Below are 13,986 nucleotides of genomic sequence, written 5' to 3' on the forward strand. Positions count from 1 at the left end.
TCCATAATTTTGTTTTTTTTTCTCTTGCATAAATACTATCTGGATTACATCTCACTCAAATCACTGCACTTCTTTTTGTAAGGAAGCTGGACTCAATACTTGAGATTTTTAATGGAAAACCAGGGTTGAAGCAGTCAGAGATTCTCAGGAACAGCCCCCTTCCCCACCAAACACAACCAAACTCTGCTGAATATTATTTTGAAAGGCAGTGTAACTGAGTCTGGTAGCAGCAGCTGCCTTGGTTTACCTCCCCAGTGTGCTGCCCTAGGACAGCTGTGTGCTTCACTTAATGCAAATCAGGCTAATACAGCTTTTGGCAGCAAATCCCGAGCTCTTGTGCTGCCTGCTGCCACCAGGGCAAAGGCAAGTTGTGTGGAGCAGCAGAGCTGTTTTCACTTCTCTCTTCAGGAGGAGGAAGTGAATTTACCGCTGCAGGGCTTGGTCCCTTCACCCTATTTCTCATCTCCACTCACCTTATTATTCAGCCTTTCTCCCACTCTTTATCCTTCCTGCTGCAAAAGACAATTTTCCTTGCCTGGAGTAATAGCATGGAATACAGCTCGTTTCAGCTGCTGCCTTGACAAACACAACAACATCACCCTGAGAAACAACTTTGGAAGAGCAGTTTTGAACGTACTAATTGAGAAGGCTTTTAGTGCTATTTTTTAAAATTTATTACTCTGGTCTTCAAAGAAACAGAAAGTGTTATTGTGTTTTAAACAGACTGAACTGCATGAAAGATTTTTATGCCAGTCTCTTCTTAAAAGTAGATTAATCTGCAAGGCTTGTGATTTGTTTTGTGTGCTAGATTCTCGTGTCAAAGATGCTAGAAATACAATAAGAAACTGCTATGTGTCTTAAAACCCCAATTTTATTTCATAGTGAGTTTTCTTAAACTCCAAGACCTCCTACAAGAACTGCCAACATAAGTAAGTAAAAGTCACTTTCACAAGTGTGTATTTTTTTGGACACTCTTTAGTGCCTGTTTAAGCTGATCTCAAAATCCATGTAAGAACATCCCATTGATATCAAGAAATCCAATATTTTTTAACTTTATTCTCAGCAACCTAATGCACTCTTTTGAAAAGAAGGCAAGATGAAGGTTAATGACTTGCCCATGGCAGGCTAAAATTAAATTTATTCTGCGCTTTCCTGCTGTGTTTCTCTCTCCTCCCACCATTAGTCTGGAGAGTTTGTAGGATAGATAATCTGCCATGCATTTGTATAGTGTCAGCACAATGGGGGGTGCAAAGGTCTTTTAATGATAAACCATGTAATGACAAACTTCGCAATGCAGCCTTGAGAACGATAGTGTCAGTGCCCTCGGTGTCAAGTTCATTCATCACTTGACAAGTTGATGAATAAAGGTGCCTTCAAACACAAATTCAGAGGACATTTGTGGTGTTACCCTTGATGCACATAATTCTGCCTCTGTGAAGTCTTATCCCAATACTCTCAATAGTGATCCTCTTAGCATGTGTTTATTATGTACTTTGACCTAGGTTGTTGGAGCAGAATATCGTTCTGGGGACACATTTCTCTGAGTTAACAAAATTAATTTTTCTCTGCCTTTCATTTTCCTGGGGTTGTTTTCTCTTTTTCTGTAGACCATCTCCATTGAATGCGGCTGCCTACTTCTGGTAGGCATCTTTTCCACCTGGTAGGCATCTTTTCCACCTCAGCTGGCATCTTTCTCTACTGCTACACCCTTCTAATATCCAGCACAGAGGCCGAGGACTGATTAGACAGTCTGAGATTTGAAGATCTTAAAGGTCTTTTCCCACCTACAAACCCAACCTCCTGTAAATTAAACTTCTGCAAGTGATTACATCCCGCAGGTTGGTTGCAAAAAGTGAGTTGCCAGACACTCTTAAAACACTACCAGACTACCTCGTCGAATCCCTCACTGCTTCCCAGGGAGTAACCGGGACCTCAAAACCCACCGGGCATCGTTCCGGGCGTTCGCGCCTCTTGCACGGAGGAGGACACACGCCTGGGATGGGGGGCTCAGGGGCGGGGAGGCCGAGGGTTTGCGGAGCACCCCTCGCACCTCCCGGGCACCCCCGGCCGCCTCCCGCCCGGCGGCGTCGGGGGAAGGCGAAGCGTGCGGCCCGGCCTCCCGCCCTCCTTGCGCCGAAACCACTCCCTGAAGAGAAAGTCACCAGGGGGTGGGGAAATGGTGACAGCTCCAGGAAGCCGGCGGCGGCACCGGGAGACACCGAGGGGACGCAGCCCGCGGGGTGGCAGCTCCCAGCCCGCGCCCGCCAAGCCCGCCGCCGCCATGGGCTCCCCGCAGCGCCCGCCGCTCGCCCACGTCTTCAAGGGGACCTTCGTGCACTCCAGCGCCTCCGCCCCCATGGAGATCCTCCACGGACACCTTCTGGGGGTGGACGATAACGGGACGGTGAGTGGGGGGCGCGGGCGGGGTGTCGCGGCCGCCGGCGCGGTCCGGGCGGGGGGAGAAGCGGGGCAATCCCTCCCGGTCCGCTCGGCGGGGGCGGTGGTCCCCGGGAGCCCCGCTCTTCCGCAGGGTCCATCGGGGCGGTGAAAACGACCCTTTTCGGCCCCGAGTCCGCGTCCGGGGGTGGTGAGGCGCAGGGCCGGCTCCGGCGGTCTTTGGGGAGAAAGCGGAAAATTTTCGCACTTCTGTCTGTCGGGGCAGGCGCCGCGGAGAAGGGTTTTCGCACTTGCGGGAGCTGGAGGTAACCGGGATGGAGCGTTTCGTCGGCACGAGTCTGCAGTTGGCGTAAATCTGCTTTTGAGGTGTGCTGAGTGTTCCCAGAACAGCAGCGTGCCTAAACCTGGCATTCTTTCAGATTTTCTGTTTTCTTTCAGTTTCACAAGCTGTTTTGTTTTTCTTAGGGTATCTAAGCAGGGATTGTGAATAATTGCTGTGTACCCACTGCACGGCCGTCTAAATGAGGCTTTTTTGTCTTTTTGTCACAAAAAAAAAAAAAAAAAAAAAAAAAAAAAAAAAAAAAGAAGCCCCACGACATATACCCATAAAGAATTAGAAAAATTGTGATGTTGGGCATGTCAGTAGTATGAGCCAAGCTTAAAAGAAGCATTGCACTTGCTGAAAATGCAGGATAGAGTCTAGCAGGGAAGCAGTGTCATTCCCTTTACATCACACTTGAAACTCAGTTTCACAGTGCAGGTTGTGTAGGCAGACTGGTGATTTCTTATAGACTCCATAACATATATGGGCACCCTATACAAAATTTTTAAAAGTAATTTTCTTTCTTGTGGCTAAGTAACAGGCTTCAGTGTGCCAGGCTTCAGTAACATTTGAAATCTGTGCAAAGCTCATTTTGAGCCCTAACTGTTTATTTTCTTTATTCACACCAGTCCGTGAGGGCCTGTTTCAAGACAGCCCTTTTATAGCTGTTGAGGAGTCTGGTGCAAGGTATATCAAGTCTGTGAGGAGCTGTATTTTGATGTACAGGAGGGGAGTAAAAATTTGCAGAGGTATGTATGTATTGGCTGGTATTCACTAAAATAATAGATTTGAATGAAAAAAGGTTTGGGTGGTGTAACTCAGATGCAGAAGACAGAATTTCATACCCCATCAACTCTTTAATGGCAATTTCTGGAAAAGTGTCTCTTCACAGCACTCATAGGAAATCAGATTTTTTAGTGATTTTCTTGAAAAAGAAGTACCTTAGTAAGCTACACCTAGGGATCTGTGCTCTCACTTATTCTCTCTCCTTCTCCTAGGGAACAAGGATTCACAGTACACTGTTTTCCTTGCATAAATTAGCAGAAGATTTTGGTTTGTTTTTTTTTTTTTAAATTTCCATTAAAACACTATCTTCTTAAAATAAAATTCCCACCCGAATACAGAAACAAGCCCTTTTAATTTATTCTCTTTTTATTACAAATTCTTGGCATTTTAATATTCTGGGGGTTGATACAGTGAGTATCCCATATGCTCTTTTCCTTCCCTATTACTCCTAATGTAGCCCCATGCAGAACAACCTCTGGAATCACAGAAGAGTTGGCTTTTTGAGAAGGACATAGTGGTTAGAAAATGTCTTACCTTTATTATTCAAATTTACACCAAAACTTCTTCTCTTTTCCTCCCAAAGATGTAAATTTAACTGAGCAGGTGCTTTTGCCTCACGTCGCTGACTCCATCATGGAAGATTCTTGCATGGTCTCTGATACTGTGAACAGGTCAACTTGTATGAACGTCTGGGTCTTGTTGTGTGAGTCCCTGCATATTCTCCAAGGGATGTAAAATGTCATCTTTCTCTGCTTTTACCCAGATGTAAAGGGAGTTTTATGAAGAAAAACATTGCTTTTGGGTATAAAAACCCAAATTATCATCAATTTAGCAAAGTAAAGGACCATGTTTAACCAAGTGGTTTGCAGAGCAGTGTAGTGTCTCTCTTGAGGAACAGCAAATAGAAGGAACATCATTCCTTAGGGTAAAGAAAACAGACATGAGTGCTGTTCAGTAACATAATTGTTATTGAAATGTTGGTGTAATTATCCTATGTGAGTAGAATATTTAGTAAATAGAAAAAATATTAAGATAAAAGCTCCTGTGAAAGTCATGAAAAGCGCAAGAGTTGAGGAATAAGGATTTTAAATCTAAGGTTTGATTTAAGTGAGTTTGGACAGCAAGTGGACATGTGTCAGCTGTAAAAGGAGGAAGGTACCAAGGTACCAACAGCCACCTGGAGTTCATTGCTTAGCCTTTCTCAGCAGGCTGGGCAGTTCCTTTAGCAGCTGGGTCTAGTAAGTGTTGTTGTCTCTCATTTAGCCTCACATTCTAGTTTTGGGAACCAGTCAAACAATAGGCATCATGTCTATAATTGCAGAAGTAATTTAATGACTGTGGGAATAGAGAGGGAAGAGATCATGTGGGAGGGGGAAGAGGGATCACCCCTTCTCATGCTCACCTATGAATGTCATAGCCAGAAATAAAGTAAGACTGGCACTGTTGGGTCCAAACAAACCATGTTTCTTCAGCCAGTATCATTCATTTTCCATTCTCTTGTTAGCAAAATATTTGCATTGTGGTGCTTGGAGGCACTCGGGGTTTGCTGCACTGGGGTTGATGCACAATTTAGTTGCCCAGCTACGCTTTGATGGAAGAGCTTTGGGTATCACTTGGTATAAAAAAGACCTGAGTTAGTCACAAGCATAGGGAGGTCTTTACCCCTGATCTTTAGATGCTTCAGCCCCATTACAAGGGTAACACATGAGAACTTACAGAAGTGTTTGGTGTTAGCAGCCACTGATTCTGAGTTTTTTGATATACCTTTCCCAAAGTGCCAATTATTCTCCTTGACTTTCTTCTTTAAAGCTGAAGTTCTTAGTATTATGCAGTTCCCTTGACTCTGTAGTGACACTGCTGTAAAATTTTTTCATGCTTCTAGAGTGTTGAGGTGCAGAACTAATTTAAAGAACAGTGCACCTGGTTGGTTACCTTGAATGCACAAGCAAATGCTGGAGCAAATATCCAAGCATAGAATCCCAAAGAGCTTAGAGCATTCAGTATTAGAAATGTGTCTAAAGCAAATGCATCCTAAAGCAATAGGGAACTACTCTTGGCTGACTAAAGAGTTCCATTGGTAAGTTTGTTTGAAAAGAGTGTAGATGTCTTGCTGATTTACCCATAGTGTCATTTGACCATAATGGACCAGGTGTCAGGTTTAGAATTGATTTCATGTATCCAGCTTCCTTGAAACATATTTTCTTCATTTTTCCATGATTCAAGTATTTTATTTTTCTGCGCCCTAAGAGTACATAACAGCCACTGCTTTTCCATGGCAACGCCTGTTTCCAGAATTTGTCGTCTGGTGTTTCATGTTTTTCTCTCTCTCTTTTTTTTTTCCTCCCTCTTTACCCATCTCCCCCCCAGCAGCTCTAACATTGCTCATTGTGCATCCATTTTGACTTCAGTATCTGAATGACATTTTCTTTATTGCACATCAGATATTTCAGTAGGTCTGTGTTCCAAGCCTTCTGCAGTTATAGAGTTAATTAAGTTGGCTGTATTCCTCTTTGGAAGGAAGATGACACTGCTTTTTGCGAACTATTAATGGAATACTATAATGTTACAATTTTTGCTAGTGCGGTATTTATTTATATGGCATTATTTTAATTTTTTTTTCTGACTAAAAATGTAAAACATCTGCTCTTTAGACAATGTAAATCATACCAGCCATAATTAATTTAAAAGACTAGGCAGCTGATAACTTCTTGTCTACAGTTTAACAGCCTTTACAGTTTTGCAGCTTTGCTTATTTTTGTCTATAGAAAGAACACAAAATGGTAAATTTCTATGCAAAAGAAAGACACACATAAAAAAATGGCATGCAAGTAACTGCTAAACAATGCTTTTTTGGTCCTCTTGCTCTTCCTCCTAAGTTTCTCCCTATTGACTTTTTACAAGTCTAAGTCTTGCCTTTTTTAAATGTGCTATTTTTTTTTTTTCTTTTCAACTGTTGCCCTAGAAACTGCTGTCATGAGGGTGATACAGGCCCTCAGCGTGGACATCTTCCCAGGAGAAGTATACTGGTAGCAGAAATAGTATTCCCTTGAACTTAGGGGAATGAGCTCTTACACCAAGGGAGTTGGAAGACCATGAATTGGTTTCTGGCAGAAACTGTGGTTAGGCAAGAATTTCTGCAAACTCAGATGGGCAGTCGTTGGCCAGGGGAGACTTCTGAGTCCTCTAAATTGTCAAGTCATGAGGAAACCTGGATCCCACCTGGACCCTGTAGCAGGAATTGCAGTTCCTAGGCTCCACAATCTCTGTTTCCTGGGGAGTTGTCATGCCTATTATTGACAGACGAGAGAATCAAAGAGTTGAGAATTCAGCTGCTAAGAGTCATTTTGTAGATTAAAACACCATGGAATTTAAAAATAAGTAGGAAGTATGCTAAAATTCTGACTTGGCAACAGCAACTCATCATCAGTAGAGTCGATGTTCTCTAGGAGTCAAATGGGGTTGAGTTTGGCTCCAGATTGCAGGTTTTTTTTTTTTTTTTTAAACAAAGATCTCAGCATCTTTTTTAACTTGTTCTGTAGAATGAAAATATTATCCACATTTTCCCCCTCAATTTCTTTTCTTATCCTAGGCACTGAAAAAATTAATAAAGCCCAACACAAGCAGAAAATTAGAAAATACTTCGCTCGATGCCGGTCAGTTGTAGGCAAAGCAAGTAATATGACCCCTCTGGTTGTGAATACTGTAACTGCATTCCTGTAAGGCTGTTGTGCACCTCCTCAGCAAGTGACTGTACTGCTAGCATGATGTTACATTACAGGACACCAAGGTCTGTGCCTGTGTTCTGCCTGTGTATTACCTGAGAAGAAATTAATTGTTTCATTACAAGTTACAAGGTGGGTACGGTTATTCACTGGATTATGAGAAGGTATTTCAAAATCATGCTTGACAGTCAGGAAGAACAAGTGTCTCAATGCAAACCTAACACCTTTGTAGTAAGCATGTAAAATTTGTTTTAAGATATAACTTGTTTTGCCTTCACATAAACCTGATGAGGGATGCACGTTTAAAGAACCTAACTGTGTTTTCTTTTTTTTTTAGATTGTGTTTGTGGAACAAGCTGATCAGCTAGAGGAACTGGCTAAGACATGGGGGTTCAAAACATCTGACATAAGACAACTGAGTAAACAGTATGTGTTCTGTTGAGATTAATTTCAGCAAACGCAGTTTATTCTTTGAGTGAGGGCAAGTGACGCAGGGAGCACATTAAATCCACATAATACCCATAAATATGATGGGCAAAACTCTGCTTTGGTGCAGTGACATCTCTTTACCCAAAGGTGCTTGTGCTCTGGAAGAGACTCGGAGGCTGGACAGTCCATGTTATTTTTGCATTCCTTGGTTTGGGATGGCAGACATGGCTGAATTGTGCTGGCTGATGTATACTGCACAGAACAAAATGCCATATTTACTTTTCAGGCATAATCTCTTCTGTGCTCACAGAAGTAAGTGCCATTCTTTCTTGAGATTACATTTTATATCCCTTTTGTTAGCACTGGGCTGTGCCTAACATGAAACTCTAAATGCAGTAAATGTAGGTAACACTGACACTGCAAATATGAAACTCATTGGCTTGGACTTTGACATATTCCATGATAAAATTTAATACAATTAGAAGATTTAAAACTTCTAAACACAGAACTTCTGATTTCTCACTATACTGCAGCTAGAGGATTTCCTTTTTCTTCAGCCAGTGGAATGCCCCAACTTTATGGTGAAGTTAAATAGTTTTGGACTGTATCTACTATGCTTTGCTATGTAGTATGCTATGTATCTACTATGCTACTATGTAGTAGCACTGTGAACAACTTGTGGCTTAGAATTGAGAGCTACAGCATCCTTCTAGTAATCAATTGTTAAAAAACTTGTATGTTTTGCTGAAAGGCTAATCATATAGTATACATCAGTCATCAGATATTTTCTTCACCTGAAATAGCCTGAGGAAAGTGGAAGGTGCTGAGAATATGGATCAGGTTGAGGAAGACTTTTCAGCATTTATAGCCTGCAAGAAAACAGAAAGAAGGGGAATTAAAAAGAGATAAAATTCAGCTCATTCAGTAGTCAGGAAGAAGGAAAGAGGAGTGAGAGAAATGTTACGCAGTAGGGAATTTCAGCACAAAACAAAATAGTCATAGCAACTTCCTAGTAATGTTGATATATTCACCCCTGTTATTGCATGAACATTACATGACAACATATAGTTTTACAGTTCCATTGTAAACATGCCTTTTCTGTCAAGATATTGAGCAGAGCTTTTTTCACCAGTGCCTGTGTCTGCATTTTTAGGCACAGTGTCTGTTCTTCCATCAAACCTTGAAATTAATTGATTTTATATATCTATATAGACATACAAATAATGTAGAGGAAAACTAGCATATAGAAAGGCACATTTTGTAAGTATTATGGTCTGGAAGCTAAAAGCATTTAATATATATCCATACTAGAAATCTAGCAAGGCTGTGTACAAATGTCTTTTTCAGGTGGATTCGACAGTGGAATAATTTTAGTTACTGTGAAGTCAGTTTGCCTTTGTTGGCATTTAGGGTGGGTCAATACTAGAGGTAATTGGATTCATGCTCTTGTACTGTTATTCTCACAGGTAGATATGTGTATTTTGCCATGTAAGTGTACTACTCAATTGCTTCATACCAAAAAATGGGTGTGGGTAGAGGTACAGCAGGAATTATAGGCTGGAAGAGACAGGTTAATCTGTACTTGCTATTTACTCTGGTGGATTTTACTCAAATATACTGTTTAGAACAAAGCTACTTACCAAGGAGAATTTTGAGGCATTTTGGATTACTATAATTTTATTTTCTTTCCTTAGTGAATTCTTCATGCCAGGATTGGTTGATACACATATTCATGCCCCTCAGTATTCATTTACTGGTACAAGAGTAGACCTGCCTCTTTTGCAGTGGTTGACTTCCTACACATTCCCAACAGAAGCCAAATACCAGGACAGTGGTTTTGCAGAAGAAGTGTACACCAGAGTTGTTGTAAGTCCTGCAAACAACATTTACCTGCTTGACGACATTAATTTTTTTGTAATATAGGTATGTTTTCAGAAGGTCAGCAGAAAGAATAGCGCATGTTTTACTGTCATGGAAACCAGATAAAACCAAGATAGCCACTCTTCTAATTGCTAGCCAAGATTGTTTGTTACTAGTTCCAGTCTCATTCTGTTGTTGCTGGCAATAGAGTTCATTTAATCACAAGGTTAACAGTGAACTGTTTATCACATTTTCTGAATGACCAACATTTAAGGCTACTCTCAGAATTAGTACAGCCAGCAGGTGCAGACAACCTCAATGCAGAAATAACCAAGCATAGTAAAAAAAAATAAAAAATTCAGGGGATGTTTCCTTTGCTGCACAAAAATCATCTATTAGGAACTCATCTTTTGCCAAAACCACATGAAAGAGAAGATGCTTCTCATAGACTACAAATCTGGGGTGTTTTGGAGCAGTAAAGGAAGACACTGCTGCTGCTGAGGTCCTTGTAGTAGGAATGTCTTTCACTGCAGGGCCTTTAGATGGAGTCTCTCAGTGGTATTGTGGGACAGAACTGTGAGCTAGACTGGTTCTGAGTGATGTGAAGCCTTTTTGTCCACTGGATGGACAATAAGCAGCTAGGTCATATTGCAGAGTACTAGTTCTGTCCTATAACTGAAATTTATCCTTTAATATGTGGACTGAAGTATCTTCAACAGATTAAATTATTTGGCCAACATAATTTGCCTTGCATTTGTCTATTAGTGTGACAGCATCTGTTGTCAACATAATATAACAAATCTGAAATAGTTATATTGTTCCTTGCCACACAAATTTAAAAAGAAATTACTTTCTGCCATCTGCCATGATAAAAACACGTGGGAGCAGCTTGGTCATAAGCTCTAGTGATAAACACACGTGCCTTCAGCTGCTTAAAACATCGAGGTGACCTCACCTTCGAGCTCTGTGCCCCCACATGCTGTTACAGTGCAGACTGAGTGACCCCGGCACAGCTAGAGAGCTCACCGTGCAAGGTGTGTCACAACATCATCTGGAAAAGAGCTGCCAGCGAGAGGTGGAAGTCAGTGGTGGGAGCCTGGACACAACAGTAAGGCTCTCCCCATGTGAATCAGATAGAACATGGTCAGGAAATCACCTTCAACCCACAGAAGATGCAGCATACCAGTCACTCTGCAGTGTTTGATGGGGCCAATAATAACCTTCAGCTGTTAGAAACAGGACTAAACCTGCACAGAACAGATGATTTTTCATAAGCTTCATTGTACCTTTGAAGTTGTAATGAAAAAAAAAGTGGATTTTTTCAAATCAAAATCCTGTTTCCACCAAACACTTTCTATACTCAGAAAGAAAACCAATTTAGGTGAAATTTACCTGCTTTTAGCTGGAACCTCCTCTTTCATCAGATTGTTTTTAGATTTCATTTAATAATGTTAGGATTTCAGAAGTAGAGAATTCTGAATTTTAAAAGCTAAGAAAGACAAAGGTAACTTGTCTCAGTAATGACATTGTTATTTTTGAGACTCATTTTTGGAATTCTTAAAGATTTTCATTTGAATATTGTAAGGAAAAGACAGAGCTTGGCTTCATGTTTGTCAAATAATTAGCTCTAGCTTTTCTCAAACATTGTGTTGGATGTCCCACCTTCTATCTCACTGAAAAAACTTCAAGAAAATTCTCAAATTACTTGGCAACCAGAATCCAAAAATATGGTTTAAACCTATATGTTGGATAAGTAGTCAATACAGTTTGCATCAGTCCCAAGGACAAGAGAAGCTACAAATTTCATCATGAATGAATGTAACTAAAATAGCTGGTCATTTACTATTATGTTCCCCAGAAGTGTAATATGAAGGAGTGTCAGCCACCAGTTCTTTTCAAATGATATATTAGATAAATAATTAGCTCATAGTCTGAGTGGTTGTGCTCAGTTTACTTTTACAGTAAGTTTGTTACTTTGTAATTGGGGACAACAAAGATTTTAGATACATGAAAACCTGACTTGTTTTTCCAGCTAGATCAGGTAGCTAAAAGAAAATGACCATGTTCCCCAAAAGCCTTGCTTTGCTAATGCTAGATAAACAGTGCTTCACTGTGAAAATTGGAGAGCCTTTCATAACTAGGAAATAACAAAAATGACTAGTTGTTTGTATTTCTAAATATAAATTGGAGTATTTCCAGTTTGGGGGAAGGAATATAGACTGGTTTACATGGGTTTAGCCATTGCAAGAATTCTGTGAGGAATTCTTTGTATTTATTAACACTCAGACTTAAAAAAAGCTATTATGAAATTAAAAATCTATATTTTTACCTTCCCACTTCACTGCACAATTTCACAATAACTAAATGTTCTTGCAGTTTGAAATGAGACTGCCTGTTCTGCATTTTGGCAGCTTTATTGAGGTTTTTTTCCAGACAGTTGAAACTGATTTCTTTTTTTAGAGACGAACTCTAAAGAATGGCACGACTACAGCTTGCTACTTTGCAACAATTCACACAGATAGTTCTCTTCTTCTCGCTGAAATTACTGGTGAGTCTAACAGTGAATTCTGAAGGATATTGTGTGCATCGTATTAATTGAAGGAAGCAATGTTTAGGAGTTTGAGAATAGCTAGGGATCTGTCTTTCTTCTAATTTGTTTTTTATTCACTGTACCTGTCACACTGTGTCCCCAAACCCCATCTGTTATCCACATTCACTTAAGCACCTCTGTCCTACTGTTGCTTCTCCTTGTCTCTTCACTCCCAAACCTGCTGCTGGCTGAGCTTGAATTAGGTCTGCTGGAGCTATTCTCCAGCTGCAGCTCTCTGCTCTTTCTAACCTTTTCTTATTTGAAGTTTAAAAGAACTGAATGCCAAGAGGCCCAGCAGTGAATTAATTTCCTGATACTCTGAGGTTTCAGCTGATAATCAATGTCAAAAATCTCAGCCTCTGAAATTGGAGAAGTGGAACCTGCATCAGAATCTTACCCTTCCCTTCTGTTCACAGTTGCAAATGTCTGCTGTTTGAAAATGCTGTAGTTCTTGCAGGACTTCTCAAGGCTCAGACAACTCCCAAAGCAGAGAAATTTAATAAAAACCTCAGATTTCATCAAAAATTACCTTGTCTTTCCGATTTAGTAGAAAATTTTGAAGCCATTACATTCAACAACTCAAATAGTAAAAGTGGACAAAAGATCTGATTTAGAAACACATTTGACAGCCTAGAATTGAATATTATATGCATTTCTTACATGAGTTCTGATTTATTCATCTGTCATGGGTAAATCTCAAGAAAGAGGCTAGAATAGATCTGGAAATTTCTCCCTCTAACTGCATGTGGGAGGCATGTTGGCAATCTTGCTCCTTTCCTTTAAGAAGACATGGTTTGCTGAAATCTTTGTGCCTTTTCTCATCTCCAGGTAGACATCTACTACAGCTACTGGACTTCAATGCTTGTGTTTCTCATCCTCTATTTCAGAGCCATCTTCATATACTACCATTATGAATTCTAGTTGTGGTTAAATTACAGTACTCTAGTTCTCATTTATAAAGTTGGGTAATAATGTGGAAGACAGCTCCTATTTAAGTGTGTTTGTTTCCTTATTTCCTCTTTTCTTTTTATCCTTAAAAGTCACATGAATGAGCCCAACTTAGAGCTAAGAAAAGAGCATAAACTCTGGTCATCTTAAATGAAGCTGGGTGGGGTGGAATTTGTTTTTTATTTCAGTACAAGTTTTGATAATGGTTTCTGGGAACCAGTGATTCTGAGATTTTTATTCTAATGCATCTCAACAGATAAATTTGGTCAACGAGCATTTGTTGGAAAAGTCTGCATGGATATGAATGACAGTGTGCCACAATACAGAGAGATTACTGCTGACTGTGTCCAAGAGACAGAAAGGTAAAATGATAAAATTTATGGCATAACCTTTTAAAATAAGATTTTTCATATGTCTGAAAAGTGAATGTGAATCTCTCTAAGAGATTACAGGTGTGAATTTATTAGCAACAGGTTTTTTTCTTCCAGCAAGTCCTGCCAAATGGGCCTGAAAGCAGCAGAACTTCCAATTCTTATAGTTTTAAAAACTTCAGAATGATCTAAATAGCTTTCTTTTAAATACCTATCTTGTGCCTCCAACTCATTCCTTTTTGATTGTGTAATAAGAACTATTTCTCAGCTTTGGGTGAGAGGTTTCCACAAGTACTCCGTAGCTGACTAGGGAAGAGAGCCGTGTGCTTCTTGGAATGGATCTGGAGTACTTACCTGAATCAAAGCAATACAATTGCAGAAGGATGAAAAAGCTATTTCATTAAGAGGACAACATTTTAGTTGTGTTTTTGCAATTTGTTTTTTTAAGAATCGAAGAAGTGTGATCTGTCACACTGACAGAAAATGAACTACAATAATTTCAGTTACTTACAGTTAACCTCCAGAAATACTTATATTGTATGCATGAAAATAAGATACAAT

General features: G+C 40.1%; 1 protein-coding gene across 1 annotated transcript in view; it reads left to right on the plus strand.

Moving 5' to 3' along the window:
- The first annotated feature begins 2,183 nt into the window (after positions 1 to 2,183).
- Positions 2,184 to 13,986, plus strand: part of GDA (guanine deaminase) — a 29,215-nt gene continuing 17,412 nt past the window's right edge. Inside the window, exons 1-5 of the mRNA XM_069001514.1 lie at positions 2,184 to 2,404; positions 7,565 to 7,653; positions 9,351 to 9,522; positions 11,977 to 12,064; positions 13,311 to 13,416. Of these exons, the coding sequence (XP_068857615.1) occupies positions 2,282 to 2,404; positions 7,565 to 7,653; positions 9,351 to 9,522; positions 11,977 to 12,064; positions 13,311 to 13,416 (578 nt within the window). The 5' untranslated portion in view covers positions 2,184 to 2,281. The remainder of the gene's footprint in view (positions 2,405 to 7,564; positions 7,654 to 9,350; positions 9,523 to 11,976; positions 12,065 to 13,310; positions 13,417 to 13,986) is intronic.

This window comes from Aphelocoma coerulescens (assembly GCF_041296385.1).
Source record: "Aphelocoma coerulescens isolate FSJ_1873_10779 chromosome Z unlocalized genomic scaffold, UR_Acoe_1.0 ChrZ, whole genome shotgun sequence".
Classification (NCBI taxonomy): Eukaryota; Metazoa; Chordata; class Aves; order Passeriformes; family Corvidae; genus Aphelocoma; species Aphelocoma coerulescens.